Raw genomic sequence first — 16,213 nt, 5'->3', positions numbered from 1 at the left:
CGTAAGTAGATTAACAGAAGCACTTTAGAGCAATTCTAGGAACAAACGTGTGTGGTTATTAAGTCAATTTAATCTGAAACCAACTATCAAAAGGCATTAATTCGGCCACAAAGCCATTCTGAGGGTTTTAGACATTTAATGCGAACGATTAGTGGTGCCAGAGCTACCCTCGTCACCTTGGTAACAAAATCTACCTAATACCTAAATGGATGAAACTAGTCTATCTTTAAAGTCCAAATTAAAATTAATGGACATAAATATTAAAGAACAGAAATGTTATTTCATGTAATAATTAATATTATAATAGTTTATGTTCAATGGGATTTTTATATTGTGTCAAATACTAAGAGGTTTAGTCTCTGACTTCATTAGAAATGTTTAACAAGAAATAATATAAATATTACAGCTCTTACGATAGGATAAAACAAAAACTAATTGGAAACGAACAAAAAAAGTTATACAAAGAAATGTATATTTTTTATATTGATCATATATTTTGAAGTAAGCTTGGAAAAAAGTAAAACATAATATGAAGGTTTATTAAAATAATTTATTTTTAGAAAGGAGTTAATTTCTCTCTTGAAATGTGTTAAATAAAAGCAATCAATTAACTGTTTACCAGTTCCATGTGTTGCTTTGTTATTTTCGACATCTAGTTTCGGGTGATTAAATTTTTTTAGTAGCAAAGATTTTCTTAGTGCCTAATGAAACAAATACAAAAATCTTCCTAATTTATATAGAATAATAACAGTTAAGTATAACATATATAATAATTATAAGTTATTATCCCTCAGGGAATAATAGTAATATGATTGAAGGATCCATAAAAGATAGTTTTCTTTTAAATCATTGTTGATATTATTATTTTTATTTCTTATACTCTCGTATTCCCTAAGTCTTTAGAATTCAGGCCAAATATAATCTTGCGATATATTTATTTATAACCATTACAAAAATGAGTAATAATCAAAGTCGGAAAATAATCTTAGTTTATAATTCAATGTCCTTAAATCACATCCTAATCTTGTATTAAATCAGATAATTCATATGTCAGAGTTAAATAAAACAATCAAGACGATCAATAACTTTATTTACTTAATTAACATGAGAAACATATTTACAAAATTGAAATTATAAAATAAAACGTGTATCTATACTTATATCATATTATATATGTAAATCTACTTACACATAGATATTGTAAATAACTTAAGAAATAACCTTGTTACTTTAGATCTACGTGCTATTCATATAATATTGAATCGACATTCGACCTCCAATACCGATTTAATTGGGACTCTTGACACAAATTTTCCATTAAAATACAATAAATTGAATTGTATATTTTCAATCGGTACTTAAAGTGTTTCAACGAATCTTCAACACAGCTATTTCATATTTATTAACGTCATCGTAAGTAAAATACAATTATGATTCTCAATATTACATTGAAGCGTAAACTTGAAGCTAAAAGCAAAAGAACAACTTATGTCGAGGGTTTCTTTCAAACCTTTACAATTTGCTTAAAAGGACGTGTCAATTTTCGCGTTGGCTTCGAGTATTTTAATCCCAAATGGACCCCTAAACAAACTGACTAAGCCGGGGTTGAAAGTGGAAAAACGGTAAGATTTCCTTGAATAGCAGTAAATTTAGGGAGATTTTATATAAGAATAGGAGCCAAATCTAGTTTAGGTTAAGTGCCATTATAAAGTTTTCAGTAATAACAATTACATTACAATAAATTTGTGTGATTCAGTCATTACAACACTTCAATGAAAATGAAACTGATAACATTTTTATACTTGCCGGGTATTAAGTTTAAATCGTTTGCAAGAATAAAGTTAATATGCAAGATTTGTGTATTTTAACATTAACTTACTCTGTATTAAAACATTGGTGTAATTACCGTAAATCGGAATGTGAGATATTGTTTCTAAGTTATAAATTTTCTCTTAACGTCTTTAAACAAAAAACATATTGACGGGTTTTAGTTTGGTAGGTTGTAAGCATTAAATTTATTTAATTATTTCAGATTGTCGTCTTTTTTTTCAAAATTATCAAAAGAAAAAGATATTTTATTATGCTTTCAAAGGACTCCAAGAAAAGAATATAAATACATATAAATTCAATATATTCACATTATTCATCAAAAATTATATATAAATAATGTATATTTTGAAGGTTGCAAGTAAGAGACAACCTATTATGTATTTTATTAACAATGTTTAGTACTAGAAACAAAAAATACTCGTATATTAAAAATGCCTTTATTTTAAATAGCTAAACATATCTCGTATTATATTTAAAAATAAATGCTACTTATAACTCATCGTACACTGTTTTAGAAATGTTATACATTAATTAACATAACTCAAAGTTTTTTCAATTTATGTTTAGTTTTAATTATAACAAATTTAATGTTTAATGATAATATGATTGCTGTAATGTAACTTTTAGAAATCTATGTAATATTCTAATATTCAATTAAGAAAAATGTAGATAATTTTAATAAGGAAAATAAAAATAATTCTTTTCGAAATTATGATCTCTTCAATGAGATCCATATTTCTATTATTAAAATTTAAAATATTTAAAATTTAATTTACTATAACAGTACAAAGTATGTTTTTATATGTATAATTTCTTTAAATTGAAATTTTATCAAAATATTCATATTAGAAATATCCCAATTACCAAAATTGTATTAAAAATTTCTTCCGAACATTTAAATTTTAAATTCAATAACCATTTCCCTGAAATATATTTCTTTTGTTCAATATCACGGCATCAAATAAAATTGGGAGTATTCCGAACAATTGAATAAATTCAATTTCTACATGTTATTTAAGACTGTAAGATACTGGATTTCATGTCAAGGTTTGGTCAGATTGAAAAGAATCAAGGTCCTATGTTTTATGTATTCCCATTTGCTACTAAGGCCGAATGTTACTACTGTCGTCGCATAAAATATGCGTATTAAAACGGAATATAATAATATTTTTTAAAGACAAAGAAAGTAGGTAGTTTTGATTTATATAAAATATTTACTTATTATTGCTATACTTTAAATTTGTATCAGCTTTTACGTATATAATAAAGGATGATCCAAAAATTTCAAGTTCTTTTGAAAACCAGAATATTTGAAAAATATGTTTTCAAATTTAAATCTTACGACTGCTTAAATTTTCCCACAGAATATTATATTGCGAGGAAAGATTTGCGAAGGTGTTCCCAACTTGGTTGTCCAATTCCAATTTTAAATTCCAGCCAAAAGATAAACTTTTTGATATTTATTCGACGTATAAATATTATCGTTAAGGTTTGTGCCCGTGCCAACGCTGCACAGTAAGCGATTTCGTTTTATTGAGATCCAACCTATAAAAAATTAAATAGCAATAAAGTGGCTGCTATTTTTTTTAATTTAACCAGATTTTATTCTTAATATTTAAAATAAATAACATTGTATATAACTTAAATGTTATGAACTTATCTGAACTTCACCAAAGATTGTAAAAAGGACAAGTACATAGGATCTATAATCCCATCGTCTTCAGGAAATTGAAGGGTTAAGGCGGAGCGATGAAAATCATAAGAACTAAAATACTTTTTAGAGACAGTGATAGAGAGGATATAAGAAATAGGATGTAAAAGTGTTTCAATATTTTTGTCAAAGAGACCATGGAACGCACATCTATATCAACTGATTTACGATATTTGTTACATTAGGTAACCTAATCTTTTACAGGCTATTAAGTCAAAACTTTACATATTATATACAAATGTTATATTAATTTTGTATTCACTAACGTAATATTTTTCCACTGTATTTTACGTACAGATTTTCAATATTTTCGATAGTATTCATTATTATTAGTTAGACAAATTTCTTACATAATAATGTATTTACAAAATAACATACCCGGTGTATATGTAAATTTGGTCACAACGCTAATATTTTGCAACAAAAAAACCATCGCCTTCAAGTTTTCTTTTTGAATAATTTTGTTTAATAAAATATGATAGTCTATAAGAAAAATATAAAACATAACTTTAAAGCTGTTTTTAAGTACTAGCACCCCATAAGAGTGACGATTACACTAAGTAATGCTGCAGAAAGCGGGTATTGCAGACGAAGCTGACCGCCATGTTGCATCGCGGCTGGGTGCTCTCCTGAGAAATAAAAACTGCTATAGTAGTTGTTGTAATATGTAACAATGTCATATCCGTAATTCTTTAATGTAAAATCTTCATATGGGTCAATTAATTAAGTCACATCTCGTCAGAGGGATTATAAATTGTACGAGAAATATCAAAGACGGTTTACATACGTTCACTTTGTAAGAAAATTCTATCCACATGCGATTTCCTTTATTTAAAATACATAAAAATTATAAGGGAATTATAATTATTCATACAAATTGGTTCTATTATGGCACTGACTTAACAAAGCCTTTTTTGGAACGTTTATATAATACTCTGTCGAAATTAAATGTTGTGTTATTTATTATCAAATTTCTTTGTAAATTAAATAATCGCAGAAAAAATCATAAAGTTTCAACCAGATTGATAATTAAATGAAGACTTTATATCGGTAATCTAATCTGAAAAAGTTCACAAGTAATAAACATAAATTGATTGCAGTCGGAACGCTTGCTGTTACCGACTTCAGCTATACGCGAGAGTTCAATTTACTTTTTTTTTTAAACTACGTTTGGCTGCGGTTTCATTCGTTTTTCGTAATGAAATTCGTTTGTGGTTGTAGTTTATTTTAAGTTGTGCTAAGTGATTGCAAAATTTTATTTAAAGGTGAACATGTTTTTCAACGTTTACTATTATAGATTTTGTTTTAAATATATTATAAGTCTGCATCTTTCCTTTCAGAAGAAAGATAAAAGTATGAAAGGATAAGAAACAAAATAAATTTCTCATTGTTGTTAGAGACATTATTCATTTGTATTTGTTAAAAGTATCATTAATTTATTTAAAATAAAATATATGACTTTCTGGGAATGTTCACATAATTTTATGCAGAAATAGGTTACAAAAAAATAAAGCATTACATAGAAGAAGAAATTTGGCAGTACCTTTTTAGATAGTTTGCCAAATTTAAGAAATAATCAAGTGTTTACTAGCAATAAATATTGAAAAGCTATGTCATTGAAGATACGCCATGACATAATAAATCTTTATTATCTTTTCCGTGTCTCCATATTTAAATTCATATTCATAAATTGAAAAGAAAATGGCATTTGAATGAAGGTATTTCCACGAAGAATCTTAGTAATCAACAATAAGATTTTTTTTTTATGTTAAAGGTGGTAAATCAGCAGACGGCCTACTTGCCGTTCACAGTGGGTAGTAGCTACCGTCGCCCATGGACATCCGCAACATATGTTGCGAATGCGTTGCCAACCTTGGTTTTTTAGGAATAGGGAAGGGTGGGAATAAGGGAAAGGGCAACCGGCTCTCTCACTTTAAACGCAGCCATTAAAGGCTACTTCACGTCGATCTTCTGAGAGAGGTTGGCACTTTCCCGGTAGAGCCAGCCCATGTTGATCTGTAGTGACATGACTACAGCTAGGCTCTACCACCTACAGACTAACATATTTATTAATTTTATTGCATTATATTTTGTCTCGAAAGACAAACAAATATACTGCAAATATAAAACATATCTGAATTACTGCGTTAAGATACTTACCACTTAATACATGCACGAGGACAGATCTAGGATTGGCATTCGCTGGTGCGCAGGTATAACGGCCGGAGTCGGGCGCACGAGCCTTCTGCACCAGAAGATGAGAAGTCGTCATCTCCCCCTTTTCAGTAATCACCGAAACTCCACCACGAGGCGAATCATAGTTTATTTCCTGTTTAAAACAAAAATACGAATCGATTTCATAGCTATATAATGTATAATAAAATATGTTTCTTAGTTTACGTTGTTTAAAAGTATTTGAATTTATGCATTAGTGACCATATCATAAAATAATTTGATTAATAAAACAAATTAAAAAAATTTACAACAATGTTTACGAAACTATTTTATTTGCAGTGACAAAACAATATGAAATCGTTCCCTCTGAGCGGTTTTGACGTCTTAATAAAATTAAAATGCTTTTATTAAGTATAAGTTTTAATTAAAATTGCAGTTTCATTAATGTGATTAAAACATTTTTAATGAAGTTTGTAGTGAACCAAGTTGTAATGTTAATGTAGTCTTTTACTACAACGTGCCTTAACAAAGCAGCTTCAGATAGTTTGTAAGTTTATGTACGTATCGCCTTAACTTTTTAATATTAAAACGAAACATCAACTCGATTTTAGTTAACGAGATATCTCTTAGTGTACTTTGTTTCATATATGATAGCAAGGCGGCAACTCGTCAAGTCACGTTAAATAAAGAGTTTCTTTGTTGTTTGTGATCATCAAATATCATTTAAACTTTTAATAAATCTCAACAGGATGCCATCTTTTGTACGTATTTTGCAAGTCAGGCAATTATTACTTCGTAATTTCTTAAAGCGATCCGTGATATTTTTTGAAAACGGTTATGAATAAAATGTGAACACTGATGTTAATATAATTTTTATCGTAGAAATTTACAAAATCTTTCTCATTTCCGATATATATGTTGCTGAATAAGGTCGACCTACGGTAAATCTTAAGATTTAAGTGAAAGTCTCAGGATTTACCGATATGAGTTGGTAAATGTAAGTATTCCTGAAAATAGGACGTGGTTGGGCCTTTACCATTCGAATTCAGTATGCGCTCGGTTTTACTCGGTTTTACTGTTGTCAGCTGATAGACGATGTTGGTCTTCAATTAACCTAATCTAACCTAATTTCTTTTTGGACATTTAACATAAAACATTGGTAAATCTTTGGTTTTACTGGAAATAATTAGGATTTGACGCAGTTCAAGCGGTTACAGTAACATATATATACTATGCTGCGAACATTACTGAATAAATTATTTAAGATCTTTATAGGATACCACTTACGAGTATATCAATTAAATCTGTTACTAAACATCTGAATTTAATTGACAGAAAATACAGTTGTCAGCTGTCACGGACAATTTTTTAATCAGACGTTAAATCTAGAATTTCGGTCACGAGTCAATACAATTGGAAGAAACGACTATCAAACTTTTCACTGGATTTGATCTAACAATGGTTTTGGGCTTTTATTTTCTGGCAGAGCATTTGCAAGGTTGCTTACTCCTCATTTTGGCATGATTTCAAATAAGCTTTAAGTTTCTTGTGAATAAATCCGGAAAACTTTCTTGGTGTTCGCCAAATGTTCTGCATCTCTGATTGTGTAATTCGATGCAAACAGATGTATGTATGCCCTGTCTGATGTAAGCGGCTTTACGCCAATGTGAACCGTTTGATAAATCTTTACTGTAAAAGTTTCAAAGTTTCTTCGGATATTTCCAGTAATGTTCTTGCTTTGGTACAAAAGGATTCGTAACGGCAGTTTATTTACTTGAATATGTTGATTGGGTCTTGACGTATGTTTAACTCAAAGTAAATTCAGTCTAAATATATGGCAATAATATTTTAGAGGTGAATTGATGACAAAGAAGGAAATTACGTGTCAAATATTATAAAAATATATGTCAGTACTGAATATTAATTTATTGATAAAAAGCATTATAAATTTTATGATATCTAGGTGCTTGAGAGAATACATTGGAATGAAATTTAGTTTTTAAGATTTTACTTGAGTTCTTTTATTTTTATATATTATCTCCTTTTCACGGGTATTCATTATCACGGTTGCTAAAAAGTATTCGAAGTATGCGGTAAAATATGATAAAAAGGCAGTTTTATGTTGTTATCAACTCACTTCGTCATTATGAGTCCAGCGTATCGCAGGCGGTGGCTCTGGCGAATGTTGAACAACACATGTCAAGTTTATAGTACTACCCATGTTGATAAAGAGCTCCGGACCTCCCAGTATTGTAGTCAGGGGTTCTAATAAAGAAACAATTATTTCAATCAGAGTCATTGGTAATATCTTCTGGAAAGCCAATAAATAGTCTACATTAATCTTAAAAGGCATATGTAATCTCATTCATGAAGTAAACATCTGCGACACTACTTTTCTTTGTACTTTCAAAAATATTAAACGAATTATTTAAATGAAGTTTTAAATTATTACCGACAACTGAAAGGTACATCCGGTGTCCAATGGGCGGTGTCGTTCCAACTTGGCATTCGTAGATACCAGAGTCACGCCGCTGTGGAAATCTTATCTGTGGATGTTTTATGTTTATTAATGGTCAACTAGAAATTGGCTAGGAATTTAGTCAGTAAATTACTTAGCCTGCATGTGAAGTGTGAAATATCGTTGGGTCAAAGCCAAAAGACTCCACCTGCTAGCAATGTCGTAAAATTTCTATGGCTCTCAACATCTAATCGATTGTTATGGTTATTTGATTCTTGTTTCTATTTAATGCTTATTCTATAGACGGGATTAAAATTTAATTTCACACAAAATTATTGCCTGTTAAAATTATTGCATCAATGTTCAGAACACCTAACGATATAAAGGAATAAAATTATACGATATTAAATTTATAGTACTTATTCAAATACTATAAGAAAGAAAATATTTCTATTTTAAAAATAGATTAAGACTGGCATTGAAATAAATTAAAAAGCTATTTCACGTCTTCAAGACTATTTGATGAGATGAAAGCTTTTATAAAAAGATTGTTTAATAAACTTGAATTATTTCGTCTTGTGAATGAAATACAAAAATAAATGGATAAAGTTTTAAATCCCTAAATAGTATGACTTTATTTTTGTGGTTTCTAATTTTCTCAATAAATAAACAAGAATACGAGAGTATTATATCATATAAGCTTTTAAGTTTTTAAATATACTGAAATCCGCAGGGAAATAGGAATCTGACGGTGAATTTTAAAGTTACAAACAGTATTAAACTGGTTGGAGAAATTCTGAGTAGTCTAACAAGGTAAAACCTAAGCTTTGGATTGTTCGAGAAAGTTTTGGGACCGTGGTATAGTTTCAACTAATTCAAAATCTTTAACCTAATGTTGGCAGCGACTGTTGCAATAACCACTTAAATTACCCGCAGCATTACCCCGACTTAAAGATTGCTTAGCTCTGACTTGAATCTAATATTGAATCAGATTTTATTGGAATATTCAGTTTATGTTCAAATTTCCAATAAAGGGTTCCTATTTTTACTAAAATATTGATAATATTAACCTGTAGTACAATAAATTTATAATGCGAGTTCATTATTATTATTCTAGTTAAAATGTAAAATATAATTTTTTTATACTTATATATGATGTTTAGAACACAAAATCTATTTATTGGGTTAAAAAAAAATTTACAAAAATTTATTAGCCACAGACATCACCATTTATTTGCAAATTATTTTATGTAAATAATATACAATTAACATCAGCAATAGTCTTAATAATATCATAGTGTTGGACTTACACTTCGGAATTAATATTAGAAAAAGAATTGAATAACTAGCCACTGATTTTTTCCTTAATCTCTTCATGCACATAATTTTATTCTGCATTACTTGATGTATAAAAAATTTATAAAATATTATACAACATGTATAACAGTGATTTAGGTCTATTGTCTTAATAATGATTGTATATTTGTGTACATTTTATTTACTTTTATATCGTATTGAACAGAAACCTCATTCATCAAACGCTTGAACGCCTACCTTTAATATCCAGTCCTCTGTATGTGGATTGTGTACACTGATGAATCTTTGATCGGAAGTGTAAGTCATTCTCCCGGAGGTCAATAGATGAATGTCTCGATGTCTGATCCACGACACCTGAGAAATATGTAGAGTTTTTTAATCTGTATATAAAAGTTGTTACACGGACTAGAAGTTATAGTAATATAAACACAATTTCGTCGGTAAGTGATCACAAACTTGTTACGAGATTTTCCTTTGAAGGATATTGAAATCTGTCTCAAACGATGAAAGTACAGTAAATAATAAATTATGAAAGAAATTTCACGTCGAATTCGCAAATCCGATCCAACTTACTCTTTCATCTTTATTACGGCCACTGATTTTTTCCCGTTTTCTAAATAAAATATAATTTCTAAGTGTGAATAATTTAGAAGTTTGTAACGACTTAAATTAAAGTTTTTTTTTCATAGTATACGACTTTTTCAATGTTTTTTTTTAAATTTTTACCATGTTTTCGTATGTGCAAAAGACTTTTCACTGAATGATTAGTTGTAGCAAATCGATGTTCTTAAAGCTTTTTTGAATGAATGAAAATATCACAATAATTTAATGTTTTAAACAAACGTGTTAAAGAAATACATTTAGGAATTCTATCTTTAGCTATCTAGATATATATCCAGCCATCTAGTAGTTTCACCGTAATATACGTACAACTGCAGACAGATAGTCTATGTATTTAGATTATTTTTTATGATACTAATATTCATGTAAAATATTAAATCCATTGTATTTACATATATTCACAATGTTACTTTCTTGAGACTTCAATATTTATAAAGGAAAAAACATATCGTCTTTTCCTAAATTATCCCTTCCTACTTCTATAAATTTATGCTACCACTTTACAAGACAAATGTTACATAATATAATTTTCACATTTTCTTGTCGTGTTTTTTAATTTATGTAAACCTATTAACAAAAATAATATATTATATCTCTTAAACGTCAGCCTTGAAAACTGTTTCGAGCCTATATTTTTTAACATTGTAATATACTTACAGTAAATAAGTATTAACATTTTACTAAAAATCATCCATATATCGAAGCTTCAAGTTTTTAAATTGTTAAAAAGTAGCCAATACAGGGTTGGTCTATACAAATTCGTTTCTAAATGTGCACTAAAACATAGTTAACGTTTTATGTAAAGTGGCTTTCAATATTCATACACACCAGGGAATAGTGACAATTTGCACTCCAATCTCTATTCAAAATAATACCATCCAACGCAGTAGACATTCCTCATAATGACTCTGGGATTTTATTTTACAGTAGGTAATAAAACTGCCTTTAAAAATGTCGATCATTGAAAAATGGGAACAATTAAAGGTAACATTGTTGTCAAGTAATACTTTAGTGGATCAGCTTCATCTAATATCTAACACGTTTGATTTTTCATTAATTTTACTTTAATTGTTACGAATGTATATCCTCAAAGCATGAACATTTTCATATTTAAACATTCCCTAGTTTCGGATAAAAGAGGTTTCATCTGCAAAAACCATCGCAGAGGGGTGTTTATGTATAATTCAGCTGTTTACAAAGACCATCTTCAGAATGCTTGAGTAGCTGTTTAATTGAAACAGGAATATTTTATTCAAACGTCTGAATAAATTGAATAGGTCTGAAAAGGATGCCAATTAAGATATTTTATATTTCTATAGCTTTAACTCGTTTCTAATGAAATATTCTTTGTTATCTGCTTTAAAGTGAATTCCGTTATTTGTACGACAATGCCTACTGTGTTGCCATCAAAAAGACTATTAGATTTTATAAGTTAATTTAATATCAGGAAGTAAATCTTAAGTATTACAAAGATTGCATTTCTTACCGTTCTATTACCAAGGTCGTGAACCCTGCAATTAAGTTGTGCGGTTTTCCCAACAAGTGCAGTGACGTTTCTTGAATAGGCCACGTCAAAGTGTGGTCCCCGCTGAGTTAGACCAAGTTCTATATCAGGATATTCCAAATCCTGAACTCCGTTATTAGCACCATTCGTGTTATCTGTACAACCTGACGATAAGAAATAGTTTAATATATATTATTTCACTTTTAAAATATAAAGGCGTAGGAACACAGCACGGAGCTTATAAAGAACATCAATACCAACTGCATGCTGCTCATCATTAGATGACGTCAAACATTACAAAATATTGATTATAAATTACATTTTGATGTTAGAATTACAAGTATTTAATAAGATATTGCGATGTATACATTATTTAAAGTTTTCATATTCAGTTTTTTTTCATATAACCCTCATCTTACTGTCGTATAAACGAATTTATTTTTACCCAAGATAAAAGCTTATCCTTTCTTAGGAAACAGATTTTAATATCAACATTCCTAACGTGCTTATTTTTATTACTTTTAAGACAATATATTTATTCGAGGGATATTTTCGTATTGTCATTCATGTTGTATAAAATGTACACGGAATATAAAAAGTATGGAGCTTTATACTGCTATAAAAACGTGTTGCACCAGTATTACTCCTAAATATTTATTGGATTTTTTAAGAAAAATATGTATATCAATATGTAGTGGTTATTTATTCCGGTTATATTGAAAGAACTCAATTTTAATTAGGTTTGAAAGTACTATCATAATTTTTTTTGGTATTTTTTCTAAATTTCAGAAAAAGCCACAGTCAACCAATCTTTTTATACGGATAACATTTTTTAGCATGGTGTATATTCTAAAATGTATTATGAAGTTTCTTATAACAACTTATTTCAATTATATTTTCAAGGCTGTATCGTTACTTTCACATTTTTAAATTTTAGTTTTAAACAAATCGTTATATAAATAGTCTATTTATTAAAATAAACAAATAAAGCCAAATTCAAATAAGTCAAACAATAAATAACTTGAACTTTAATATTAAACACGATAATTTCCCTGTTCAGTAACTGACTTTTGTCTCCACAACATTATCGGTCCATTCAGAGCGCAGACCATTGTGTTCTCTGATTCATGAAAGCAATATATCTATAGCCGTGTAATGAATCCAAGTCCAACTTAAGTTATAAGAGGAATTACATAATGGAGAGTTTGTAGGAAAGCTCGCTTTGTTTGTAATGAATTTAAAGACGAAATTAGAGTTAAAATACTTCTATAATTTTTTATTCGACTAACCAGGGATGTTCATTATTTAGAAGAGAGTTCTATTTTTAATACTTATTTATCTTTTTTATAATATAACACAAGAGAATACATTGTTAAAAAGTTGGTAAGCAGAAAACATGAAAAGTTACCGCCGATTAAAACACAATGTATTCCCTGATGGCATTTATATCGGTTTAACACTCAATTATATAAAGCCTTTTTTTAATACCTCACAATATAATTTTGTTACACAGTGTGAAATAACATCAAAGTATTTTATTGTATCACAAAAAAAAAAAAGAATTGACTATATTTTCAACGTTTCATTATTCGGGTTCATCCCGAACAAACAGCATACGAAATTGGTGTACACTTCGATTATTAAAATTCACGTCGTTAAAACAAAATCAATTACACGGAGCTTTCAAAAATCAATAAAATAAACATTGTTTTAATTTATAAAACATTACCTACTGAACGTGCTTCTTTTAAAATGTTTATACATTTTATAACGTGAAATGTAATACCTGGTTTATGTTGTGTCAGATACAGCTGTCAGATAATAACATTACTAGTCTCAATCGTAGAACATATACGATTGATAAACGGACAACGACATCCGATTGAGAGCTTATCTTACCGTTTATCATGTGCAGAAAATATTCTAATAAAATTCCACTGAGAAAATTTATTGTATAATCTAATCTTTGTTTTTATTATATTATAATGGGGAAAAATATAATTATACCTACTTATATTTTCACAGTGATATATATATATATTTATTCGGTGTTATTATGTATAGTATTGAAAACGAGATATGATATATTTTAGTTTTTAATTTTGATTATTGGAGTCTTTTTAAAAATATTTTTTTCATATTTTAGAGTACAATAAAATATATAAGACCACCAGCAATGGCAGTAAATTAAATCTCATCTTGATTAAAGTGGTCACGACTGTAATCCAGCGGATTTCAGGCTTTTAAAGCTATCATTTTATCTTCAGATTCGTTTCATTAAGTTGTTTTTAAATCTAATAATTATACTGTGCCTTGCTTACTTAAATAAAGAGCTGCCTTATCCGAGTGTTTACTTTGTATCATTGTTGTGTACTTACATTAGTGCCCTACATTTTCCATTTTTTTTTAATTTGTCTTACTTCTCAACAATAAACAAAATGATTTTATAAGTTTCCATTTTAATAACAAATTCTTGCAACTTATCGAACGTACATGTCTTTTAAAGTTAGATCTTTTGTAAAAATGTAATTAAATTTCTAAAAGTTTTAATGAATCAGGACGACGGATACCTAGGGTTATGAAATAATTTATGTAAAACAGAAAGATAGAATTAAGAAATGGTAAGGAATATTAAAATAAGCCATTGATAGAGGGTGACATCAAAATATTTTTTGAAATATGCTTAGTTCCTCGTTACCAATTACCAACTTTACATTATTTTTAGTAGTAACAGAAGACGCACGTATGTTTGTATGAAGCCGTAGGAAAATCTAAACAGAATTCCACACATGGACCTAATTTTATAAAATATTTTGCCGGCTTTAAGTTATCAACAAGTTATTGAGAGAAAGAAATATATTTATCCATAATATTATTAGAAAATAATTTAATATTCTATAACGAGATCTAAGATTTTCGCGAGTTTTATTCATCTAAATGAAACTAATATTTTTCGGATAAACTACGCGTGATTTATTTTATAAAAAACTACATACTCCCGACGTTTCGGTTATTTTTCAGAGACCGTGATCACGGACAGACGAGATGTGAATGTCTGTCAGTTGGTCCTGCTATATATCATCTACCGCCAACGATTTCTTAATTTTCTGGCGTACCGCTCTGGATGCCGGCAAAATGCGCTTAAGGTGTCTTGAGGCCCTGCGGTGTGGTTACGGACATGGGATTTTATATTTTTAAGAAGGGGGTCCCAGGTGTTTGATAGATTCCAGCCATCTTCTCTATTGAAATTGGGATGTTTTTTGATTTCAATAGCCTCGCGGATTAACCTTGGTATAAACTTGTCTTCACGAGCGAGGATTTGTAACTTGATACACCCGCTTGTAACATAGATTTGCCAACGGTAGCTAACTGGATAGGGTGGTGGTGTGAGTTACCATTGAGATACCTATCCGTATGTGTAGGTTTCCTATTAACAGTATGTCCCAAAGTATTGTCAGGATTCCTAACGACAAGTATATTCTTGACAATTCTTGGGACCAATCAAGAGTAACATTGCTTTGCAACAAGCAAGTGTATACAAACTCGATTGTTACTGTGGCATGTCATACTTTGGACAGACAAAGAGGAGCATCGGTACCAGGGTTAAAGAACACATCTCAGATATCAAAAATAGGCGCGCGTCGAAGTTAGCAGTATGTGAACACACAATGGACAAACCAGGCCACTACATTCGGTTTAATAAACCATAAATCCTCGCTCGTGAAGACAAGTATATACCGAGGTTAATCCGCGAGGCTATTGAAATCAAATACATCCCAATTTCAATAGAGAAGATGGCAGGAATCTATCAAACACCTGGGACCCCTTTTTAAAAATATAAAATCCCATGTCCGTAACCACACCGCAGGGCCTCAAGACACCTTAAGCGCATTTTGCCGGCATCCAGAGCGGTACGCCAGAAAATTAAGAAATCGTTGGCGGTAGATGATAAATAACAGGACCAACTGACGGACATTCACATCTCGTCTGCCCGTGATCACGGTTACTGAAAAGTAACCGAACCGTCGGGAGTATGTAGTTTTTTATAAAAATAAATCAGGCGTAGTTTATCCGAAGAATATTAGTTTCATTTAAATTAATAATTCTATATATAATTAGAATAAAAATATCAATAATTTAATATTAGATATGCATCTGCTTTTATTTATTTAAGTTTGTATTTTCTCGTGACGTGAATTCCTTAAAGATATCCAAAACATGAAAAGAGGAAAATAATTACACTCTCTTAATTTTTTAACTTAAAATGCTATTAAAACAAGATTCGTGTTAGCAAAATTGAAGATAATGAAAATGTAAATATTCAATAGACTCATTTACTCACCCGTGCGACTGACGAGGGTGAGTGCACCCAACGCGCTGAACAGAAAAGCCATAGTCATGACTAGATCATGTGTCTGTTCATAATCCCACTTTAACGCTTCGCTGCACCTTTATGGAACTAGTATATCTGTAAACAAAAATAGACTTTATTAGTATAGCACTGTGAATCAAATCGCGTAAAGCGCCTTTGATGTCACCGGTGTATAAGAGCTTTTGTTTTTGTTTCCAATTTTAGTGTACAGTAACTAGCATGAAT

The 16,213-nt window shown here is 29.6% G+C and overlaps 1 protein-coding gene across 3 annotated transcripts in view; it reads right to left on the bottom strand.

The window, feature by feature from the left end:
- Positions 1–1,073: 1,073 nt before the first annotated feature.
- LOC116772079 (zwei Ig domain protein zig-8-like) overlaps positions 1,074–16,213 on the bottom strand; it is an 82,937-nt gene continuing 67,797 nt past the window's right edge. For all 3 annotated transcript variants that reach the window (XM_061528169.1, XM_032664113.2, XM_032664114.2), the window contains 7 exons: positions 15,959–16,084; positions 11,599–11,780; positions 9,729–9,845; positions 8,169–8,262; positions 7,854–7,981; positions 5,702–5,870; positions 1,074–4,170 (listed from right to left, as the gene is read on the bottom strand). In XM_061528169.1, the coding sequence (XP_061384153.1) occupies positions 4,070–4,170; positions 5,702–5,870; positions 7,854–7,981; positions 8,169–8,262; positions 9,729–9,845; positions 11,599–11,780; positions 15,959–16,016 (849 nt within the window). In that variant the 5' untranslated portion in view covers positions 16,017–16,084 and the 3' untranslated portion in view covers positions 1,074–4,069. The remainder of the gene's footprint in view (positions 4,171–5,701; positions 5,871–7,853; positions 7,982–8,168; positions 8,263–9,728; positions 9,846–11,598; positions 11,781–15,958; positions 16,085–16,213) is intronic.

The sequence above is a fragment of the Danaus plexippus genome (genome assembly GCF_018135715.1).
Source record: "Danaus plexippus chromosome 16 unlocalized genomic scaffold, MEX_DaPlex mxdp_23, whole genome shotgun sequence".
NCBI lineage: Eukaryota > Metazoa > Arthropoda > Insecta > Lepidoptera > Nymphalidae > Danaus > Danaus plexippus.
Note: the sequence above shows the minus strand (reverse complement) of the source record. Positions and strands in the feature narration are given on the sequence as shown.